Below are 23,138 nucleotides of genomic sequence, written 5' to 3' on the forward strand. Positions count from 1 at the left end.
ACTTGCAAGGTTTTTATTTCCTGCATTATATAAATATGAGAAGGATTTTGTTAAAGGAACACACAACACACCTTTCTCTAACAAAAAATAAAACAAAGGTGCCATTGCAAAATGATGTAATGTTTAACTGGCTTGTCATAAAGTTTTGAGCTGTGGTGTCAATGTAATGCATGGTATCAATGATTACAAATTTGCAAGGAACTTTTTTCTAAAAGGTTGAATTACTGATTACACTTTTAAGTCATATCATTTACCATAGTGCTGGATTACATTTCATAAGTAATCTATTCAACCCTGGATAGTTAAATGTTGAATTTTTTTGTTGTTTGTTTTTTTTTGGCAATTTTGTCAAGTCTTTTCTTTCTGGTTATATATTTTTTTGGTTTATAAAAAATTAGTTTATCCCATTTATTGCAAGATTCACAATTCTTCTTTTTAACATTTGACATTAGATATTAGATGCAGTTAACAAAGATTTCTGAAACTACACAAATAGCATTTTTAATATAAAAAAAAAAAACTCCTACAAATGGGGGATGGGGTAGGGGGCGGGAGTAGACAGGGGAATAATAAACACCCTTCTCTATAAAAAGGTGGCATAATATCCACCAGTGCATAATCACACTGCAAGAAAACAAGCACTACAGTCAGGATATCTGGTCAAAGGTTATTATGAGAACCAAATCCTTCCCAGCAGCTCCACACACACTCGTTTTGCACACATTTCACTTACGCTCCGGCTCCTGCTTCTGCCTCCCTGCCTCACACCCCCACCCTGTTGGAACTGACAGCAGCATCCTTTATAAAGCCGCTTCGTTGCATTTGTAAAAGCTTCTTCTCTGCTCATTCCTGTGCACCCTTTTGAGAGATAGTAGAGCTGCTGAGAGGTGGCAAGTAACGTTTTGGTTGATCGTTTGCCTGCCTTTGTGCCTTGATTTGGACTATGAGTATGGACATGTTGGCCAAGAAGGAAAGGAGAGGCAGAGATGTGAAAGGCATGCTGAAGAGAAACTGGGTTCTCATAGCAACCATTGCCTCTGTGTTTCTGGGTAAGTCTGCTACAACATTATAGATCTGTCTGAACGTAAGGCAGGACAGGTGGCTCTGTAGTGACCAAGCTGCATGTTTCCAGAAATAATGATGTCTTTCATCTGCTTTGTCTCCTTTGGGTTTATTGTGTGTGCCGCATGCGAGCGTGCTGTAACAGAGAGCACCTCCATTCTTCTGCAGCTGCAGCACTCTCCTTCTCCCTCTCTCTATCTCTTTTTATACAGAGTGCTATTTGTCTGTATTGTGGATATCATTCAACAGATCAATTGTGGACAATTGTTGACAAAATGCTGCCAAAATGGGACAATCATTTGCCTTTTCCTCTCCTGTATAATTCTAAACTCTATAATTTTTTTGTACCATGTAGCTTCATAACAGAGTTTTTGCAAGAACTAGTGTGTTATTTAAAGCACTGGTGTTTAAGATGTTTCAGATGGTTGTGTTCATATAGGTAATTAATCACTGACCAGCTTTCCCATGATCTTTGTATGTGGGCGTGCCTGTGTGTGTGTGTGTGTGTGTGTGTGTGTGTGTGTGTGTGTGTGTGTGTGTGTGTGTGTGTGTGTGTGTGTGTGTGTGTGTGTGTGTGTGTGTGTGTGTTGTGTGCGTGCGTGCGTGTGTGTGTGTGTGTTGTGTGCGTGCGTGCGTGTGTGTGTGGGAGAGAGAGAGAGAGAGAGAGAGAGAGAGAGAGAGAGAGAGAGAGAGAGAGAGAGAGAGAGAGAGATTGGTGTCCAAGTTGGCTGTTCAAACATTTAGCAGCCACCACAGAGAAGCGTGACTAGACTCAGCATGTGATTATGAAAATTCTTTTTTTAACACACATTAACATCTAGTGCTGGTCTCAATTATTTTAATGGGGAGCCTTTGGTAATTCCCAAGACTATGAACGAGCCCTCATACACCAGTTACTGCAATGGTGTACTGTTTAAAAATACTTGCAGAAAAGTCATATCACATCATCATATGATTCACATATTAATTTTACACATGTGGTTCACACTTCTTGTTTGATTTATTTTGTTTCACATGATTCAGTTACGTGCACCTGTGACTCACTCTCCTGCTGGGAGTGGTCCCATATGAATATCCCAGAGATTGCACTTAACAGAAAGAGTGAATGCTCAAGACTAACCCCTGCCTCAGCAGAAAACTTCACTTGGGTACTCTAGAACTGTTCCTGAAAACTTCTGCTGTAATCATAAAGACTATAAGTAATATAGTAATAAGTAATATAGTTGTGGAAGAATAAGGATATATAATTGGGCTATCTGCTGTCACCAACAATAGGATGGGATCCATTTTGAGTCTGGTCCCTCTCACGGTTTCTAACATTGTTTCAGGGAGATTTTTCCTTGCTCCTGTCACCGCTAATTTTTAGTATTACATCCAGATTTCTGTAAAAGTGTTTTGTATCGTAATATTACCAAATTAATGTGATCAGATCTTATTAACATGCCATAAGGTTTTATTTGAGTGATGTGATGTTTCAAGACTTAAAATGATAAAATGCGACTTTATGTGTTTTATCCTTATCATATGTTCCTCAAATTATCATGGTGAAAATCATATGATCACATGTATGTTTACTAGCAAAGTAACCACGGAAAGGTGTGACAAACAATATTGTGAAGTAATATTTCTAACTCAGATAAGATAAGATAAGCATCAGTTGCATTGAGTGTCATTCAAGTATATACAGATTCCCTGTAATTCTGATTCAAATTCTGGTGATTCATGAATATCATCCGATTTGATTGTAAATATATTTAGCATCTTTTAACAAATATCTATCCTGCTTTGTGAAGTACTGCAATGTGTTTAATGCAAGAGTCAGACTATACTGATTTCATGTTGTGTGAACTGTAAGATGCACTAAATTGACCTTATTTGATGATTGCCCCATAAAGACATACTATTGCAGAGTTCTGCATTTTCGTATATCACAGTTGAGCATTTAGCAGTCTTTTATTGCTGTTATTCACTTATAAAGTACTTTAAAGTCAACGCAGAACCTTCAGAGTCTTAACATATTAAAAAATGTACATGCTGGTAATTCAGTTTACTTAAAAAATATATTTAAAAACCCCCGATTGGTTAGGTTTGGTGCCCAAAGGCTACTTTTTTTGTTTTGCACAGGAGCTATGAGCCTAATGTTGTTAATAAATCAGAAGTTTCATTAAATTCATTAACCTCCTTGTCTAAGTGATCGACATCACTCACTCACTCACACTTAACTACAACGACCATGTTTGGCTAACAATTGTCTTCTATGCTGCTTAATAAGTTCTGTATAAAAAAAAAATCATATTATATGAATCAAATTTGGGTTCAAACAACCTCTAACCTACAATTTTTCCTTCAAATTTTGGGCTGCACATCCAACCTAACAGTGAGCTCCAGCTTCAACATGGCTACAACAACTGTATTTAGCTCTCTGTTGCACTTTGTGCTTTTTTATACCTGTTAGTGCCTCACACAATTATACAACTATTCAGACACTAAATAAACATGTCTATTGCGGATTGCATAATGCCTGAGAAGTATGAGTCAAGAATGTATGATTTACTATCTACTATCTCTCACTTATTAGCCTTTATTATTTTAAAATTGTTTGGAATTTTTTGAAGCATAATTTGGAATCCCCAGTTTGGGTCCCAAACCTTACAGATAAATCAAAATCAAGAAAAGAATAAAGTATAAGAGTCGACTTGGAAACTATGATCATATACACGACATTGGGAATGTATAAGGAATGTAGAGCAGTAAAGTGTAATAATCCTTGTCTTGTAATATATCCAGCTTAGGTATCCAAACTCTTCAAATTCATCTCTTCAATCTAATACTTTTACTAAATATGTTTTAAAAAAAAGGAACCTGTCAGAACATTTATTTATTAAGCAACCGTACCCACTTTATTCCGATCAGGTTAATGTTAGATCTGGACCCTTTCCCAGAAACACCTGAGGGACTGGAATACACCCTGGATGGAATGCCAGTCCATCATCTAACTCATTAGACACACAAATGTATACTTATAGGCAATTCGTTTTTAGTCCACTGTATGTCTTTGGGAGGTTGGAGGAAACAAGAGAAGCCAGAGGAATCTCAAACAGACACAGCAGAGCTACAAACTGCCACTGCAGGGCCCTCGAGCAAGGCCCTTAACCCTCAACTGCACACTTGTGTAAAAAATGAGATAAATATAAGTCACTCCATATAAGGGCTGTGGATAAGGGATTATATGCTGTAAATTCACAGTACAGTAAATGGAAATGTGAAATTGCAAATATAAACATGCAAAGCTTCACCTGTGATAGAGATCAAACTAGAGACCCTTTGAGGAATCCATGCTACCTAGTCATAACATAGTAAGCAATCTTCATCCAGATGTAAGCTGATTTTGGGTTGTAAATTCAGCAGGTCAGCCTTGTTTATGAACTGCAGAAATATTTCAAATTTATGGTCCATCAAATAAAGTGATAAAAATAAAATTTCAGGTTTGACTTATAGACATTTCCATATTCCTAGCACTACATAAGTAATAATGACCCTCTGGCTTCTCTGGGGATTCACATCTTTACAATTGATCATCATAACCAAAACCATGGAAGTACTGCTTACAAGCAGTATTAACATCATGTACGAGACTAAAATGTAAAAATGTCCAGTAAGAATGCACCACCCACTATAATCAGCAATCCATTCCAAGCAAATGTCATACTTTGACTTATCATATGATTATAAATTATGACTTATTCCTCTGTGATACATATAACATATAAACACTACTTACACTGAAATTAAAAATTCCAAAGATAATATTAGGTTATATTTAACAAACCATTTACTGCAAAGAGAGGAATTTCACAATATTCCATGAGTTACTCTAATTCAGTGTAGGAGTCTCGATCACATGAGCATTTATCAGTCCAGGCTTATCTTTTGAGTGATTATACAGAGCTATTCATTACTGCAATGCTCTGTGTTTTGAAATAGTAGCGATTTTGTATGTGTGCAAATCTGATGCTTTCAGTCAGTTTTACAAACACTGTAAAAGTTTCCACTCGTTAATAGCTTGACTGGGATTTAAACATACCTTCACTTTTTAACTTTTCGGACAACAGTCTCTAGGCATCGTTCTGGAAAACATACGGATATACAGTAAATGTTTGATTTAAGCAGGAAAAGGTCACGCAATGTTTTGGTACTCGTGTGGAATTTTACTACTATACATTATGAAGTTCTTTTGTGTGTGTGTGTGTGTGTGTGTGTGTGTGTGTGTGTGTGTGTGTGTGTGTGTGTGTGTGTGTGTGTGTGTGTGTGTGTGTGTTCTTTTAACAGGAACTGGACTAGGTGTGTTAGTAAGGGAATATGCTGCACTCTCCGACCTTGATAAGCAATACTTTGGTTTTCCTGGTGAGCTGTTGATGAGAATGCTAAAGCTTGTTATATTGCCCTTAGTCATCTCCAGCATGATAACAGGTAACAATATATTGCGGGGGGTCTGGGAATTCTGGAAATACTGAAAAAGCATTTACCAAATAATAAAATGTAGTTGTGTTTTTTTTTTTTTTTTACTGCAAACTGATTTGCAGCTGTTAAATAAACATTGGACAGGCTTTTCACTCTCGTCCAAAACAACTGGTTACTGGTTGTGATATAATACAGTGTAGTATAGTACAGTATGGCACAAAATGAACTCTCAGTGTTGAATGCAAATGCAGGAGAATTTTACTGACTCAAAAACAAGTGACAGAGAGTGACCAATGATAATAACCAAAAGAGCAAAAGACAAAAATTGTCACAAAATAAGGAATACAGATCGTGTAATACAGATTGTGAGACAAAAACAGCCCAGGGTTGAACAGAGGCAATCAAACAAACAGACAGAGATACAAAAAACAGGAATAAACAGTGAGAATATAACAGCTTAGCAATATGAGATGAACATGAATCATATACCTTGCAGTTTACAAAAGAAGACACAGAGCTTAAATAGGATAAATGACATACAAACATAATATGTAACAGATAAGTATGATTAAAAGTCTGGTTTTTGAGAGTGTGGAAGTTTAGTGGCTGTCATGTTAAGTGCAGTGACATAGTATTTAATATAGTAGTATAGCACTCTGTACATGAGACATATTTACTACACTATTAGCTTTCCAGAGAGAGTGTAAGTAAAGGTAAAATACAGTTCATCTACATGCAGTCAGCTATGTCTTATCAAAGACAGGTACTTGCTCCCTTTCATTTAATTATTCACCATAATGTGTATATAAACATATGTACACTATGTGTTTTATTCTGCCTTACAATTCTGATAATTATTCTGATAATTATCAAGGTTTATCAGAGTGTACAGGACAAATAGCTGACAGAAAGGCTAGATCTTGTAAAAAGAAAAAGCCGTATAAAACCTAGGTTATTTTTTAAAAGTGTGGATAAAATCTTATTTAATAATAAACCTTGCTGTGTAGTCAATTAAACTGAAAACAAACATTCATGTTAGACCAGGCTTTACTGATCCAAACAAGTTGGATTGTGTAATGCAGTGTTTGTTAATCATTATCATAGTATCACATTAGCCAGACCGTTATGTACTGTTATTTGAAACAAATCAGAAACCATGGTGTCCTAACCATATTAATTACTTCTAAGAGGTGTTTAGATGGGTGGAACTGTGGGTGTTGATGTCTCCCACCATTGGTTTGGTCAAAGTAATGCAGGTCAAATGCAAAAAGGTTCATCAATGAGCTTTCTTTAAATATAGTGTGCAAGATATGTCATAGTCACAATATAGAGAATTCTATTACAGACTAATTCTTTATATAGTTTTTTCCTAATGTGCAAATAAATCTGTATGGTTACACAATTCTTGCAGCATTCTAGTTATTTTATCTTAATATTGAGAGATTGCTATTAGTTGAAGTCATGCTAATATCATTATGAAAAAAATGACAACAGTGTTTTTCTGCTACAGGAGTAGCAGCTCTGGATTCAGAGGTGTCAGGCCGTATTGGACTCCGTGCAGTCATCTACTACTTATCCACCACAATCATAGCTGTTATTCTTGGTGAGCAAGATTAACATTTTTAATGATAATGATGTAGAAAACATTTGTGTTCTACATTAAGACACTTCACACAAAAAAACTAACTTGCCCAACAGGTATAATCTTGGTAACAACTATTAAACCCGGAGTCTCTCAGACAGCAGACAATATTGACCGAGATGGATCCACTCCAAATGTCACCACTGTTGACACACTGTTGGATCTTCTCAGGTAACTACCTTATAATTTGAGCATTTGTTACATCTAACAATCTTTTTCATTTAGTATCACAAACTCAAAAAAACAGACACCAATCAAAAATGGCAATAGTATGTTTATATTTGATCACATGACTTTTCCTTTTTTACCCTTTTTAAACACATACGTATTCATGGCAGCCATATTTTTGCTCTCCCCAAAATTGTCTAAATATGGCATCGTCCGGAAGATTTTTATGTGCTGGTTCAAAGCGACTGAAGATACCACGTTGTCCTGCTTGTTAGTAATAAGCCGATAAAATGACAACATTTATTGTACTAATTGTCATTACATACCTTGTTTTTGAGATTTACAATAACAATATTTTATAATATGTTTATTGACAAATTAAATACCTCATTACACGTCTGATATTAGAAAATATATGACATGCAGCCATGATCTCTTTTAATACTGAAACCTGAAACCAATAGATTTTATTTAAAAATAGTTTTCAAATTATTATTTTTAATCACTGTTTGTTGCTGTACTTAGCACTAGGCCATGTGGCTTCTGTTGTTACAATATGACATTATACTTTCACCAGCTTTTTATTGTTATCATCTTACAGTTCAGGCTATATACAAGACTGGAACACATTTTTTCTTCTATGTTTTTTGTTCAGGTTTAATTCCATTTATATTAAATGCATCTTAAATAAAATGTTATATGAACCCAACTATGGTCCTTTTTATTTTATTAGAAATATGTTTCCAGAGAATCTGGTGCAGGCATGCTTTCAGCAGGTAAATGATAGATCTCATGAATGAATAAATGAATGAATAAATGAATGAATGAACTATGTAACCATGTATATCTCTCCTTCAGTACAAGACTCAGCGCAAGGAGATACAACCGCCTGTGTCAAACACCAGCAATATGGTTACAACAACATTCCCACCTTTAACCACCATAATTACAGCTGTTGCACAGGTAAAGGAGAAAACAGGCTTTTCCCCAAACACAGTTCTACTAACAAACCTCTCTAGTAAAGTAGCAAAGGTGGAAGACTTTAGGTACAAGTGAATATTTTTTGGACATAATATACCTGTCTGTCCGCCTACTTTCAGAACCTGACCAAAGACTACACTATAGTGGGCACATACTCTGACGGCATCAATGTTCTCGGTCTCATTGTGTTTTGTGTTGCGTTTGGACTGGTCATTGGCAAAATGGGAGAACGGGGACGTATCCTGCTGGAGTTCTTTGATGCCCTGAATGAGGCCACAATGAGACTGGTCCAAATCATTATGTGGTCAGTATTATTTCTTGAATCATTCCTTATATAACGTGTAATATAATAATATTTAATAAATGTGTTTCAATTTGGAGTCCTGGTCGCATTGTTCTTGTTTTTGACTTTGTAGTTACATGCCTGTGGGTATCTTATTCCTGATTGCTGCTAAGATCATTGAAGTAGATGACTGGGAAATCTTTAGGAAAATGGGTCTATACATGATGACTGTGCTTAGTGGGTGAGTATCTGCTGAAATGCTAACGTTCCCTTATTGATTGTCAGTGAAGTGGATTTACTACTGCAGTCAAGGTTGCCTTTACGTCCACAATACAGTGTTATATTGTCTGGCCCTGTCCGTGACCAGATTGGAACCAAGGACTTCTAAAATTGCACAACCTGCGGAGACAGTAATAAGACCTTTCGATGAATGTACGCACCTCTAAATTTTCTGTGACATGAATAATGCTGCTGACCCAACAGCCACGAAGAGATTCTGTGGCTAAATGAAGTGGAAAGGAATGAGGCTAGAGAACTGCTGCCGCTGAGTCATACCAAGAACATTTCGATTCTCACATGGCTGGATAAAAGATAAATAAAGTGCTATCATGACCTTGATAAAATTGCAGGGTGTGCGTAAAAGTGAACATTCCTCCCGATACGGTGTATTATAGCTTGGCACCAAGGATTTTCTCCAAAACATCCTATTTTTTTCTTTACTATATTTATATCATTAATTAAGTACACTGCCGTTACATTTACATTAACAGCAACTGACAGATTCTCTTATTCAGAGCGACTTACATACGTCTTATTTTATACAACAGAGTAGTTGAGGGTTAAGGGACTTTCTCAAGAACCCAGTGGTGGCAGCTTAACAGTTGTGGGATTTGAACACAGCCTTCCGATCCGTAATTCATATGAATGTGTTATATATCTATTATCTTGCTGGAGTTAAGAACTGGTTATGAAATAGCTGAGCTTCAGTATGCAAAAGATAACAGAGTGCTGGCAATGTACAGTAGTGGTGGTGAAGTGCGATGTGCTACTATTTGTGTTTGGGAAGGTGTAAATCAGTATAATCAGTGCTCTAATTTTCTTGCCACCACACAAGCTCTTTATTTTATATTTACTAAGAGGTAAAATTATATAAAACTACATCAAAATAAAACCCGAACAGAATTGATGTCAAGTCCACTAGCTTTCAATTTTCACTTTTTTATAGTTTGCACACTTGACCATCACACCAGTTTGTTTCTTCCCCAAACTCTTATCAAAACGTATTACAAGCATTAAGTATAAGCATTACAGTTTCTCTTTATTAGAAATAAATAGGCCCAAACCTGTTCCAGCATGACAATTAAGATATGATTGGCCAAGTTTGGTGTGAAGAACTTGAGTGATTTCTGTGATCCAAGCCTCCTCACCTAACACCAGTGCCTGACTTTACTAATGTAAATTACTCTTGTAGCTGATCGAGCACAAATCCAAAATAATTAAATACATTCTGCAGTAATAATTAAATAATAATTTTTTTTCTGCAGGAAAGCAGATTGTTTATTTCATTTACATTTACAGCATTTGTCAGACGCCCTTATCCAGAGCGACTTACATTATTTCATTTTTGTACAACTGAGCAATTGATGGTTAAGGGCCTTGCGCAGGGGCCCAACAGTGGCAGCTTGGTGAACCTGGGATCAAGCTCACAACCTTCCGATTGGTAGCCCAACACCTTAACCACTTAACAATGACTCAGATATTATGTATGATATTAATTGGTGGCAACCAGGTGAACTTTTTATATAATTCTAGATGTACTGCTCACCAATATGCACTTTTTAAATCTGCAGAAAAGCATATTGTTTTATCTTACACTGACTCAGATATGCGCAATAATAACATATACCATTTCTTACTTCACAGACTTGCTATCCATGCCATTCTTTTCTTACCCCTGATCTACTTCGCCATTGTAAGAAAGAATCCATTCACATTTGCTCTGGGGATGGCACAGGCATTGGTAACAGCTCTAATGATCTCCTCAAGGTGAACCTCAGCTTCTAATGTGCTCTACAATGTCTGAACCGAGTGAAAATTGATAACCAGGGGTTAAAAGTTAAGTCAGTTAAGCTGTGGTTATATGAGTTGTATGAGTGACAAAGGAAAAGGGGTAGTTGTATAGTGTGTAGTGTAGTGTCATCATAATACAGTAGATCAACCTATATAGAAGGGTGAAATCTATCTGTTTTCTATCTTTAATCTATCTGCTCAGTTTTTAAAAAAAATTTTTGTGGAGACAAAAAGATTACTGGATTAGAGTATAATCTCTAGTTTTGTTTATTTTAATCAATATGTGTGTTTGTGAAATATAAAAGTTATATATTATGTTATATATATATATATATATATATATATATATATATATATATATATATATATATATATATATATATATATATGTTGGAATATTATAAATGGTGACGTGACAACTAGAATTATTGCGTTACATATTTTAACTTGCTTTCCTTTAGCTCTGCAACCTTACCAGTCACCTTCCGATGTGCAGAGGAAAATAATAGGATTGACAAGCGGATCACCCGGTTCGTCCTTCCAGTGGGTGCCACCATTAACATGGACGGTACTGCACTTTATGAGGCAGTGGCAGCCATATTTATTGCCCAGCTAAATGGTCTTGACCTTGATGTGGGACAAATAGTGACAATTAGGTAAGTATCGATTAAAATCCATTCACATCTGGGGAGTATTTTCTGAAATTGAAGAATGAATTCGAGCTAAAATGCAGTTACTTTTTTATGGGAATTGTTGTGCATTGATTGTTGTGCGGTGATTTTCATTCATCATTTATGTCTTGTTATGTCTTCTGAAAACCCGAAGACTCAGCAGTAATGTAATTAATGCTACCTCCACAGTATTACAGCAACTGTAGCCAGCATTGGTGCAGCTGGAGTCCCTAATGCTGGAATGGTAACCATGGTGATCGTGCTGACAGCAGTGGGCCTACCTGCCAGTGATGTCACCATAATTGTGGCTGTTGATTGGCTGATGTGCGTATCTGAATTACTAATCAGAATCCCATTTATATGCATTTGAACAGCTGAGCAGAAATGTATGATTCAGATCAGTAGAATAAACACAATGTTTAAGGAGTGGTAGAATTTTTTATTACAAACACCCGTTACCTGCACTTTTTTTTTTTCAAATATCCAAACAGCCAATCATGTTGCAGCATCACAGTGTATACATTCATGCAGAATCAAGTCAAGAGCTTCAGTTAATATTCACATCAAACATCAGAATTCGATCAAAAAAGTAATCTCTGTGATTTGGCTTTGAACTGCTGTCGCTTGATTGGCTGATTAAATAACTGCAAGTATGTACATGTGTTCGTAATAAAGTAGAGGGTAAGTATATATAAATAAGTGGTGGATTTTGCACAATTTGCTTTATATATAATGGGATTAATACTTGTAGAAACAGTGTCTGAGATATTCTCTAGACAATTATGCAGCTTTTAACATATTATTCACTTTTTGTAATCCAGTGCTAATAATACTGTCGAATTTAAATGTTTCATGTTACTCAAACACAGATGACTACAAAGCTGTAGTTATGGCGACTTGATGACAGGAAGCTTTTTGGCTGTCTTGTCTCACATAGAATTTGAACATCTCGTGCCCTTTAGTGTAGAGGGAGTGTGTGCAGGGTGTTAATTCAATTTAGGGCTTAGAGGCTGGCATTAGGTGGTTTAATGGACCACATGAATGCCGACCTTTCCTAATCCTCAGCTGATGTTGCCATCTGAGGGGGAAATTAGAGCTTAATACTCAGCGTTCTGAGACAGAGGGGATACTCAAGTGCCCAGGATTGAAAAGTTAGCATTTTTAAGAAATAGCAAGGAAACAGGACACTTCTGAAGGCTACACTTATTAAGAACTAAGCATGGATAAAAGTTACACATATTAGACCAATCTATGTGTGCTAAAGATTCTGTGCATTGTTCTTTTTCAGTTTGAATATTGTCACTGTTAACACTATAATGCTCAGCGTGAAACTTTTATCTCCATCCTTTTATTATTCAGTGATCGTTTCCGCACTATGGTCAATGTGCTGGGGGATGCCTACGGTGCTGGAATAGTCCAGAAGCTCTCAAAGCATGAGTTGGAAAGGATGGACCTTACTTCTGATGTCGACGTGGCCAATCCGTTTGCCCTTGAGACCACTCTTGATGATGAAGAGTGCGAGAAGAAATCCTACGTCAATGGTGGCTTCACTGTGGACAAGAGTGATGCCATTTCTTTTACAGAGACCTCACAGTTTTAGTCCCAAGCCAGTTAAGGCTGATTTAATTGAATTACCTCTAAAAGAATACAGAGGTATAGAAAAAAATGAAATGAGTGCCATTACCAGGGGGGAGGCTCGTTCCGGAGGACACGTTCAAATGCAGACATTATCAATAGCTGTCATTACTGTTCTCTCCCCACATTTGCCCTATTACTGTGCTGAACATACTACTTACTTTGTGCCAAGTCATTCATGGAATTGAGGAAAAAAATGTGAGTGCTTCCAAAATGTGTTGTCCTGTTGCCAAGAGATATGCAAAGGTACTTTTTAAACATTTTTCTTACCTGCGCTGTGGTTTTTAATGGTTTAATACTAACAATTGTTCATGTATATGCTCAGCAATCTGTTCTGCTTTAGAAGTATGTTAAATATGTGTGATTTTTACTGTGCCAACAAAGCAGATTTGTGTATACTGTATGTATTGCAATGAAGAGCATGTCCTTAACGAAATTATTATATTCATGACCTGTAGTGTTAAAAAGCAATATGGTACTGCTCAGCCTTGTAATTGGCTTTTAGCGGGTTACTTTAAAGCATCTTTCCCTCAAATCATGAATCCTACCATTCTCTCCAAACACTTGCTATTAAGGCATAAGCTATGAGCCTTGTAGATCACTAACTTGTGCCAAACTGAATGTTTTAGTATGAAGGAAGCTTTTAATCTTTAATGAAGTATTGCATGAAGCAATATGATGAACACCTCTGATGTGGCCTTCAAAGAATGAATGAATCCTGGATCATTATGTTTGATAATGCCATTAGGATAATGCCATCAATCTGGGAGAATGAAGGCAAATGGACTCCTTATCCCAAAGCATGCTATAATCACAGAGCAATGCTGACTTTTCTTAAAATCTCAATGCAAGGAGCAACAGGTTTTCATTTTTCTGGTGTTTAGTAACACAATGAAAAAGCTACTGGGACACTTTGCACAGGTACAGAGAGAATATAAAGTGTTATTAAAATATTTCCATCAATGTGACTACAGCTGATGTGGTTATACAAACTATTGCCAATCGTTTTATTTTGATAATAATTCATTTACACATACTACTTTGGATTTGTGAGCCAAGCTGGAACTGGCATAGGAAATGATCATTGTTATGACGACATGATTGACATAAAATACGGGGTGCCAGAATTTACATTGTATAGGCTGTTCAAAGCACATTTTTGTCAGAGTCTCAGTCAATTACAGTTAGCTTACAGTATAATTCCACATGTTATGTAACTACAGATGAATAAAATAGAAAATCTGTGTGCAAACTCCGTTTTTTGTTTTTATTGGTTGCTACATTGGCGTATTTATTGACTGAATGAAAATCTTTTATAAAATGTATAGATTCTTTATAAAAAAAATCATGAACTGGGGGAAAAGTCAGATGTTATTTGACTTCATATAATAACATTTGTGTATCATTATAATGATATCAGAGGAAGCAACATTTGATAGTGATGGACAGCTGCAGCTTACATTATATTTACAGTATTTGGCAGACACCTTAATCCAGAGCACCTTACATTTGATCTCATTCTTATACAGATGAGCACTTAAGGGTTAAGGGAGCTCCCTAGGGTGGCAGCTTGTTGGACCTGTGATTTGAACTCATAACCTTCTGAGAACCTTGCAATTAAACTACCACAGCCCCGAGCAGCGCTTATTAATTACCTTGTAGGCAACACAATAGTGTTTTCCTCTGAATCAGGTCTCTCTCTCTCTCTCTCTCTCTCTCTCTCTCTCTCTCTCTCTCTCTCTCCGCCATACACACTGGCTTATTCTACCGAATACAGTTTTAAAGCTAGTGTTAGTCACTATAATCAAATAACTAAACAGTGAACAATTGTATAGTGAATTAAATTATTAAACAGTGTGAAGTTGCTTAATAAATGGATAAATCTTATTACTTTAAGCATGTTCTGTAACTCTAGGAAATCAGCTCAAACTCATTGACCTCATTTTGTTCCTGTACGTTTATAATTGTCTGGGAAATTAATCAAGAGTCACAGACAATGAGTAGAACACCATGTGTTAAATGATTTATTCTTACATATTATTAAGAATAACAGAATGTACACACGTATATACATACAAGTGCAGACACCTGAATGAAATGTGATGCAGTTCATTAGTGCTGAAATGTGTTCGGTATATTTGCTTTATTATTATATTTGAAAAAAACAGGATTCAAGTGTCCACCTTAAAAAAACAGCAGAACATTTCACCCAGTGCTTCCTGTACTGTTATGAGTAAATGATATTATATCTTGACATTATATACACTCACTGAGCACTTGATTAGGAACATCTCAACAGATTTATCTATGCAATTATCTTATTAGTCAATCATGTGGCAGCACTGCAATTCATAACATAATGCAGATACAGCCAACAGAAGACCAAGTCAGGTTCCACTTCTGTCAACCAAGAACACAAAGGTGAGGCTGCAGTGGGCACAGACTCAGCAAAATGGCATTTAAATACTGAAAAAACACAGGCTGGTATGATTTATCTTTCTACTGAGACACACAGATGGTAGAGCCAAAATTTGGCACCAATGGCGAGTTCAGGCTGGTGGAGTAATTTTCTTGTTACACACTGGTCCGATTAATACCAATCAATCATCACTGCAATGAAAAAGTCATTACAACCTGGTTTCATGTAATCATGTCAACATGAAACACAATCTCAAAGGAATATTTCCAACATCTCGTGGAATTCATGTCATGAAGAAATTATGCTGTTCTGAGAGCTCTAACCAGTATTAGTATTGTGTTGCTAATAAAGGGTTCGGTGAGTGTATAATATAATTCTATTAATTATATAAATGTTATATAATGGAAAAATATTTTTAATATTGAGGCATTCTTGTGAAGATGTTCATAAATATTCATATTTTAGTATTTTACTCTGGCTCTCAGAAAGTCGAGGGTTGCGATATAAACCTGCGTTCCAGCACCTCATCTCTTTCAGACTTCGTTGCACCCTGAAGAAAGGAAAGAACATGTAACAAGGCACATATATGACATCAGTGTGTATAAGAGTGTATTACTCACATAGGCCAGTCTGTGCACAGCTTTGGGAGAGGTGAGGAGACTGCATACTCGCTCCTGAACCGCCTCCAATGAATTTGGTGAACACAAATAACTGTTGAAATAAAATGTGCAATTTGAGCATATTTAAGGCTGCAAGGCAAACCTTTGAATCATTGAACTCATTCTAATACATTATTTTATTTAAAATGACCGCTAATTCACAGGAAATTTATGGTGGAAGCTCCATATAATTTAAACTGCATTCTCCTTATTAAGTTCAAGAGAAAATGAGGGGACAAATAATTATAGATGGGATAAATTTCTCTAAATTTGCAGACATAATGTTGTTGTAGACTTCTGTATCTGTTCTTCTGCTACCATCATCAATCAGTTCAATTATCAATAAGGACTATTTGAGAATAAGTGCGTTCAAACAAAAGGTGCCATATTGTAAAGTGCTTAACACATCTAGATGTAAATGTCAGGAAATGAAAGCTGAAATTCTGATCCATCATCTTATGTTCATCTTTTGGTATCAATTCCAAAATGTTTCGTCCAGGAATGGATCAGGAGCGAATGTGTGCACAGGACAAATGCCATTTTTCCAGTCTACAACTGTCCAGTATTGATGTACCTGCACCCACTTATTGACCAGAGTGACATGAGTGCAACCTACATCATGTGTTTTCACGTGGTTTTCCTGTGAATCATGTTGAACTATGTGCTGCTGTTATTTCAGATCACTGTCCAATTATTTTTGACTGTATATTTCCTGTATTGCAATGCTCTCTGCCTAAAACCTATCACTCTCCTCGGTACTCTAGATGTTTTAATTCTTCTACTGCTAAGTCTTTCAATGATGTATACCTATCTATCCAGATTCCAACTATTGTGGATGATCTATCTACTGGTGTCCATCCTGATGAATTAGTTGAAATTTTTAATACTACCGGCAACTCCACCCTGGACTCAGTTGCTCCCCTAAGGTTTCAGAGATTCAATGTGAAAAGAAAGGTACAGCCATGGCTTCAGGGACCTATTTGTGCTATTAGACAAGAGTGTAGGCCTGCTGAGCGTAGTTGGAAGAAAGAAAAACTTCAGGTTTCATACAAAATCTTCAGAGAATTTCTTAAACAATACCAGAGTGCTGTTAAGGAGGCACAGAGGAAATACGTGTCAGATTTAATTGCTCAAAATGCAAACAAGCCAAAGATACTTTGTGATACAATCAATGTCCTTTTAAATCCTGCTCCTAGTGCATCACTAGAAATTTCCACTGACTTGTGTGAACAGTTTTTAAATCATTTTACACAAAAAGTCGAGTGCATCAGGTCTAATATTCCATATCAAAATTATCTTCCTCTAGAAATGATTTCGCAACAGAGTTCATATCTAGTTTTCAACTCGTCTCCTTCACAGCTTCATGAAATACTTCTTAGTATGAAGACCTCCTGCCTTCTCACATTTTTAAAGAGGTTTTTCCAGCTTTGAGTTCAGAACAAAGCTTAACAAATGGAACAAATGGAATTGTACCATCTTCTTTTAAGCATGCTATAGTCCAACCATTGTTAAAAAAGCATCATCTCGCTCAGTATGTGCTGGATTATTACAGACCTATATCAAAATTATCCTTCATCTCAAAGGTCTTTTAAAAAGTTGTGTATTCCCAGGTCTCCTCTTACCTAAATACTTTTAGCATCTTTGACACATTTCAGTCTCTGGTTAGAGAATTTCACAGTACTGAAACTGCCCTATTGAAGGTTACCAATGATATTTTATTGTCACTTGACTCTTGGTTCTTGCTGTATTCTAATCATGCTTGATCTAAGTGCAGCATTCGACACAATAGATCATGATATCCTTTGTAGAAGATCTATTGTGTCGAATGCTGCGCTTTCAGGGTTTTCAGCTGGTTTTCAGGGATCTGTGCTGAACTGATCTGTTCCTATCTTAAGGACAGATCTTTTTCTGTGAATTTGGTAAATTGTTTTTCATCTAGGGCTCAAATCTCCTATGGTGTTCCTCAGGGCTCTATCTTGGGTCCTTTGCTTTTCTCATTGTATATGCTTCCACTGGGTTATATCTTTCAGAAGCATAATTTATCATATCATCTCTACAATAACTGTTTTTAAAAATAACAGAAATAAAAAATGTCCACAACTGTTCTATGTCCTTATCTTCAGGACATTAAGTGCTGGCTGGATCTGAATTTTTACAGTTAAATAATGACAAAACCGAAATAATAGTTTTTGGTCCAACAACTATGTCTTATGGTCTTATAAAGCAGCTTGGCCCTTTGTCTGCAAATGTACATGATCATATTAGAAACCTTGGTGTTGTTTTTGATCCTATGTTGTCCTTTGATAAACAGATTAGTACTGTTATTTCAGTTAAGATCAATTGCTAAAATCAAGAAGACGCTTTCTATGAAGGACCTTCAAACTATAATCATGATTTAATAACTTCGAGATTGGACTCTCTTTATTTTGGCTTGCCTAAATCATCTCTCGACCGTTTACAAATGGTACAAAATGCAGCAGCGAGATTACTGACTGGCACCAGAAAACGTGAGCACATTACTCCAGTACTTTCCTTATTACACTGGCTCCCGGTTAAGTACCGTAATGATTTTAAAATTTTACTTTGTTTTTAAAGCTTTACATGGTTGCGCTCCCCAGTACATTTGTGACCTCCTCATTCTGTACCCTACCCCTAGATCTCTTCGGTCTTCTAATCAATTCCTTCTCTCTGTACCTCGTGCACATTTTAAAACTAAGGGCAATCGGGCATTTGCTACGGCAGCTCCAAAGTTGTGGAACATTCTCCCTCTTCATTTAAGATCTGCTACCACTGTCTCATTGTTTAAATCTGCTTTAAAAACCTCTGTATGTTTTAACTCATTTTGAAGGTGTAGAATTTTACTGTATGTGTTTTCTTTTTGTTTGTTCTGGATTGTGTTTTTACTTTTGCACTGTTCTTCTTTGTTTTTACTTGATGTACAGCACTTTGGATGCAACGGCTGTTGTTTTTAAATGTGCTTTACAAATTAATAAACTAAACTAAACTAAATATGTAATATTGCTAAACAAAGCCATAAGCCATATAGCCATAAATAAAAAGGAAGAGATGGTGACATTCAAGAATGTAAAAGCAAATAAAACGCACTCAAACCTGTTCATCTTCGGGTAGGCTGTTTTGAAGCGAATCAGGGCAGCTGAGCTGGGAGATCCCTCATATCTCGATGCACGATTGCACTGGGACGGTTTCCCTGTGTTGTCAAGGAGCTCATCTGTGTCTGAGGAGTTATCATCAGTGAGCTGAAATAATAAACAGACAGAAGGTTCATCAACATGTCTGGATTTGCCTGAAAAAAAAAACATTTTTAATAAAATAAAATGTATACCTGTTAAGGAAACTGGTGTCCATAAATCTAGTGTCGTTTATATTACTAATATAATATTATAATAATATAATATACTAAAATAAAATGATAGGAAAATCAAATGAAAGCTAAACAAGAAACATAATAAGTGATCAATTTGATGCAACCAAGGTCAATTGGGGTAAGCAGGAAATCTGTGCTAGACATTAATAACTAATTAGCTATTTCATTTCAGACCACACGAAACATAGTGTTCTGTCATTTGTCCCCAAAGCCATCAGACTCTAACACCCAGAGACTGTAGTGACACCAGTTGTTTCATTTGACTCTGTATGGTACCAGCTATATATAGTTAAACTGATAATAAAAGTTTACTGAACTGACTTGATTAGTCTCTTTGTGCAATTTGTACTCTGTTTATTTTCACCAAAGACTACACCTAGCACTACTACACCTAGCACTGTATTTCACATGCACCTTCTCAATCACATGTCACATTATGGATCTGCCAGAGATGCAGATTTAAATAAATGAGCTAAGTTTCACCACACAGCTGTCACTGACAGGCTGTGTGACTCTACAACAGACCTGGGCATTTTACAGCACATCCGCCCTGTGGCTGTTTCTGTCTGGCCAAATTAGAAATCAATTTTTTATTTAAATAAATGAACATCATGCACAAAATACAACTGCATTGCTTTTATTTTGAATGGCGACTGCTATTTTTATGAATTTAGGTTTGTGCTGAGGATACTGGGCTAGCTGTTAGCCCTCAAAAGTGTCAGCTCACGTAACAAGTTGTGGACTCTTAAGCATTTGTCTACTGTAGTGCAGGTTTCCAATGGATGGTTGTCCAAATCTGACGGGGGAAAATGTTGGATTTTTGAAGCGGATTCAGGATAATGTGACTGAAATGAACCCTGAACAGAAATTTAGCTACAACATCCAGTAACTCTAACCTGTAGTTATTATATTTTTCCTGTTACTGTATTGTGCTAATTGTGGTACCGCTTGTACATCATGTATTTCTTGTCTTATATCTTGTCATTGATTTGTACTGTAACGTTTACTGATTTGCACAACGTGTTATCCAGGAAATATTTTGTATCACACTGTCACCGTTGTGTAAGATATTGCACCAAGGCCAGTGCTGTTTTGTTCTACTGTATATTTGTAAATGGCTCAAATGACAATAAAGCTCTCTATAATTGAATATAACACTACCAAGCTACCAAATGACTCAATGTAACAAATGTAGGTTCATCTAAACTTTCCTGTGCAAAAATATACAAACAGTTTAGATATGACCATGACCAAGAGTTACAAGCTTAATCTGAAATGATTTTTTTAAATACCCGATTCTTCTGGAGTTTTTGAGAGACAAGGCTGTTTATATTAGAGACAGGTTAAAATGAGTGATGAGTTTTTATGCCTGACCTTTTCTGTGGTAGAAATAAGTAAAAAAAAATATCAGATGATTGATTAGTAAGGTTTTTGTTTTTGTTGTTTATTCTCCGTATGTATATTAGTTCTCTAATCTATCCGATGTAATGAACTTTGTGCCCCCTGCTGGACAATATTATTACCACCACAGAGGTGAAACAATACAAGTTGCAACAATATAGTTGATTTGATTATAATAAAGAAAAAACTTGGTAACATTTGAGCATGTATGACTTACATATCGATTTACAGGTTTAGTGTTGTTCCAGATTGAACCGGAGCTCCTTAACGGGGAGAGGGAACGAGACCTTGGCATCCTTATGCTCCTGAGGCCTTGTGGTGCAGATAAGCAGCCCTGATGCTTGGAAGACTTTGCTCTTTTCCTTGTTAATATTCTCTGGTAAAGAAAGAGTGGCATTAGACATTTCTTTAATATGTGCTGTTTTACACAAACACTGGTGATGGTAGTAGAGCTCATGCAAATTGCACAAAGGCAGAACTATACCACAGGGAGGCTCTGGGAAAGATCTCTCTCAGAATATTCGATGATTTTTGTCCTGGTGGAGAACTCTAATCTTGGAGAAATACCCTATAAAGGAAGAGCCAACAAAGCCATTACAGTATATTACATATTATATACAGTATGTAATATACTGTATATAATATGTAATATACTGTATATTACATATTATATACAGTATATTACATGTAAAACGTAAAAAAAAATTCAACTAATAAAACACAAACAGTTCTACCTTATGATTACACTGTAATAATTTCCTTTCTGGGTGAACAGGATGAATACAGATATGAAGATGAATACAGTGTATAAAGAAGATGAATAAATGAATGAAAGAATGAATGAATTAATTAATTAATGATAACATTAATTATTCTTTCATTCTTCTTATGCATACACTTCTTCCTGATCACCCACAAAGGAGATTTTTACTGATCACACAGTAATTATTTCCTATCTGGGTGACCAGGATAAAGTGTATAAAGAAGATGGATTGGTGGATAGATGGATGAATGAATGAATGAATGAATGAATGAATGAATGAATGAATGAATGAATGAATGCAGACGTTAGTCCTTCACGTTCCTATCTAGAAAAGGAAAACTTGTCCTCTGTAGTATCATTTTAACATTTGTAACATCAGAAATCTCATTCCTACTGTGAAGCTTATGAGAATGTAATTCCAGTTAGTATGTCACTTACAGGGAAAGTGGGGTCTCTTGTCATAAGCACTTCACGGTCTTCTCCAGAAAAAGAAGGCACCAGCTTAGGCTCAGGGAAAAGAAAACTTCTAGCATCGAGCTCATATATGGCCAACACTTCCCCAACTGCAAGCAAGAAGAAATGTAACACACTATAATTGGCTATACTTTCAGTATTCTCAATTAGTGCGAAGAAGTGCCAGAATTTACCTGGAGGAATCAACTGTATGAGCTCAACTTTTACAGTTTCACCTGCAGGAGAAAAAAAAAATCACGTGATGCACTAGGACTACACATGCACATTCTTACAAAGCCTTTTTGTATGTGTTCTGGCAATGGAAATTAACAGTAGATAGAAAACTGCTCATTGTGAATCTACAGCAGTAAAAAATATGGAAAATTATCACCCTTATTACATACACTGTAACATTTCAGCAATATCTGCAGGATCACTGGTGTACTTGAATATCTGCCAAGAATAGTGAAGGCAGATCTTAATAATAATAATAATAATAATAATAATAATAATAATAATAATAATAATAATAATAATAATAATAATATCAACTTTAATTATAAAACCTTGTCAAACATCATTTTCATCTTAAACTGTAATGGGAACACAGCTGGTAGACATTGTGTCATTCTGTACTGGTTCATCAGGCACACACTGAGGTAAATGTCATCCTTCCATGGTAGGTGCACTCCAGGACAGGTCACCTACAAACAGAAGCATATTATAGACATCTAAAACACAAGTTCCTAGAATACCTCTGGAATACCCCATCCCATACATTTTTAGTGTTTTACCTGCTCCAAAAAAAACCTGTTAGAGCATGTAAACCACTAAAACACACCTGTTAGAGCATGTAAACCACTAAAACACACCTGTTAGAGCATGTAAACCACTAAAACACACCTGTTAGAGCATGTAAACCACTAAAACACACCTGTTAGAGCATGTAAACCACTAAAACACACCTGTTAGAGCATGTAAACCACTAAAACACACCTGTTAGAGCATGTAAACCACTAAAACACACCTGTTAGAGCATGTAAACCACTAAAACACATCTGTTAGAGCATGTAAACCACTAAAAC

The 23,138-nt window shown here is 36.1% G+C and overlaps 2 protein-coding genes across 3 annotated transcripts in view; one reads left to right on the forward strand and one right to left on the reverse strand.

Annotated features, from left to right (window-relative positions):
• The first annotated feature begins 614 nt into the window (after positions 1-614).
• Positions 615-14,225, forward strand: slc1a1 (solute carrier family 1 member 1). The gene is made up of 12 exons (XM_027169183.2): positions 615-1,049; positions 5,392-5,532; positions 7,034-7,126; positions 7,222-7,336; positions 8,067-8,109; positions 8,192-8,296; positions 8,434-8,618; positions 8,731-8,838; positions 10,521-10,643; positions 11,129-11,323; positions 11,528-11,662; positions 12,698-14,225. The coding sequence occupies exons 1-12, from the start codon at positions 944-946 to the stop codon at positions 12,936-12,938; spliced, it is 1,590 nt and encodes a 529-aa protein (XP_027024984.1). The 5' UTR covers positions 615-943; the 3' UTR covers positions 12,939-14,225.
• Positions 14,226-14,974: 749 nt separating this feature from the next.
• Positions 14,975-23,138, reverse strand: part of spata6l (spermatogenesis associated 6-like) — a 9,434-nt gene continuing 1,270 nt past the window's right edge. Inside the window, exons 2-10 of one of the 2 annotated variants that reach the window (XM_047815537.1) lie at positions 22,620-22,757; positions 22,458-22,506; positions 22,248-22,289; positions 22,039-22,163; positions 21,322-21,405; positions 21,055-21,213; positions 19,157-19,308; positions 16,013-16,103; positions 14,975-15,942 (exon numbers count right to left, since the gene is read on the reverse strand). In XM_047815537.1, the coding sequence (XP_047671493.1) occupies positions 15,874-15,942; positions 16,013-16,103; positions 19,157-19,308; positions 21,055-21,213; positions 21,322-21,405; positions 22,039-22,163; positions 22,248-22,289; positions 22,458-22,506; positions 22,620-22,757 (909 nt within the window). In that variant the 3' untranslated portion in view covers positions 14,975-15,873. The remainder of the gene's footprint in view (positions 15,943-16,012; positions 16,104-19,156; positions 19,309-21,054; positions 21,214-21,321; positions 21,406-22,038; positions 22,164-22,247; positions 22,290-22,457; positions 22,507-22,619; positions 22,758-23,138) is intronic. The other variant, XM_027169184.2, reaches the window with a different exon arrangement.

The sequence above is a fragment of the Tachysurus fulvidraco genome, chromosome 1 (genome assembly GCF_022655615.1).
Source record: "Tachysurus fulvidraco isolate hzauxx_2018 chromosome 1, HZAU_PFXX_2.0, whole genome shotgun sequence".
Classification (NCBI taxonomy): domain Eukaryota; kingdom Metazoa; phylum Chordata; class Actinopteri; order Siluriformes; family Bagridae; genus Tachysurus; species Tachysurus fulvidraco.